Source organism: Phytophthora infestans, genomic scaffold, assembly GCF_000142945.1.
Source record: "Phytophthora infestans T30-4 supercont1.308 genomic scaffold, whole genome shotgun sequence".
Lineage (NCBI taxonomy): Eukaryota > Oomycota > Peronosporomycetes > Peronosporales > Peronosporaceae > Phytophthora > Phytophthora infestans.
Genome location: NW_003303451.1, coordinates 1 through 1,060, shown reverse-complemented (window position 1 = coordinate 1,060; position 1,060 = coordinate 1). Strand labels below are relative to the sequence as shown.

Genomic DNA, 1,060 nt, shown 5'->3' with positions numbered 1-1,060 from the left:
GCGTATGGTTTGACTATTGAGCCAATAACAACCTTGTAATTGGTCCGGTGCCCTTTCCCCAAACTTTTGAGCTTCTGAGAGCCACTTTTTTAGCTACGTTTTCACTCATAAGGAGCCCAAATTAAGCAAATCTGACCGCAGATTCGGCGCAATTTAACCCTTATATCTAACGATCGTAAATGGAAATCACCATCGGCTAGGAGTTCCAAAGTTTGGTGCAAACTATTTTGGCCCGTACAGTACAATCATCTTTTTCAAACTGATGAGTAAGATACGATATTTAGAAAAACGATAAATTGAAATATTTGTTTCTAAATCCATCGACGCAGATTTCATTTCCGAAGTAAACTATGAGCTCGACCACTGCCGCTGCAAAGACCCGGGCCTACGGAGACCTGAAGGAGTCCATCAGCACCAAGGACTGCTACTGTTTGAATGAGGACCCGAACAAGCCCTTCCGTAATCTCTTCGCGGGCGACGACTCGCTCGTCCTCAAGTCGGACGCCGATGGTGGGAGTTCATCAAACACCATATCCGTGAATAATTTAATCTAATCTACCGTGTGTTCTCGTTTTAATACTACTGCGATTAAGAACAATTGATGTTGTATCTTGAGTTCCAGGATGCTGTCAAGATCTTCTCGCTCAACATTGTCGCGCCACAGGGTGAGGAGGCGCCACGCGTCATCAAACTGTATGTGAACCGCCCCAATTTGGGCTTCTCGGACGCTGGAGACGTGGAGCCCACGCAAACCATCGAACTTAAGGAGGAGGACCTTTTGCCCGAGAATGACGTGGAGCTGCGCTTCGTCAAATTCCAGCGTGTAAAGAGCGTCTCCGTCTTCGTGGAGGAGAACTACGGGGCCGAAGAGACCGTGCTTTCCAGCCTCAAATTCTTTGGTGCGTTGCTGCGCTTGTTGTTGCCACTAGTTGCATTCAATTTTTGACTAGTTGCAGCAACAATACTGACTTTTTTTTCCGTTGCAGGCGAAACCCTGGCCGGGACCAACATGAACGAGCTCAAGAAGATCAGCGACGAATAAAAAAATGTGCATGTCCAG

General features: G+C 47.0%; 1 protein-coding gene across 1 annotated transcript; it reads left to right on the top strand.

Annotated features, from left to right (window-relative positions):
- Positions 1-343: 343 nt before the first annotated feature.
- On the top strand, positions 344-1,060 carry PITG_21389 (uncharacterized protein; the record flags this gene model as incomplete). The annotated part of the gene is made up of 3 exons (XM_002894988.1): positions 344-510; positions 594-899; positions 987-1,060. 3 exons carry the CDS (start codon positions 351-353, stop codon positions 1,040-1,042), a joined length of 522 nt encoding a protein of 173 aa, XP_002895034.1.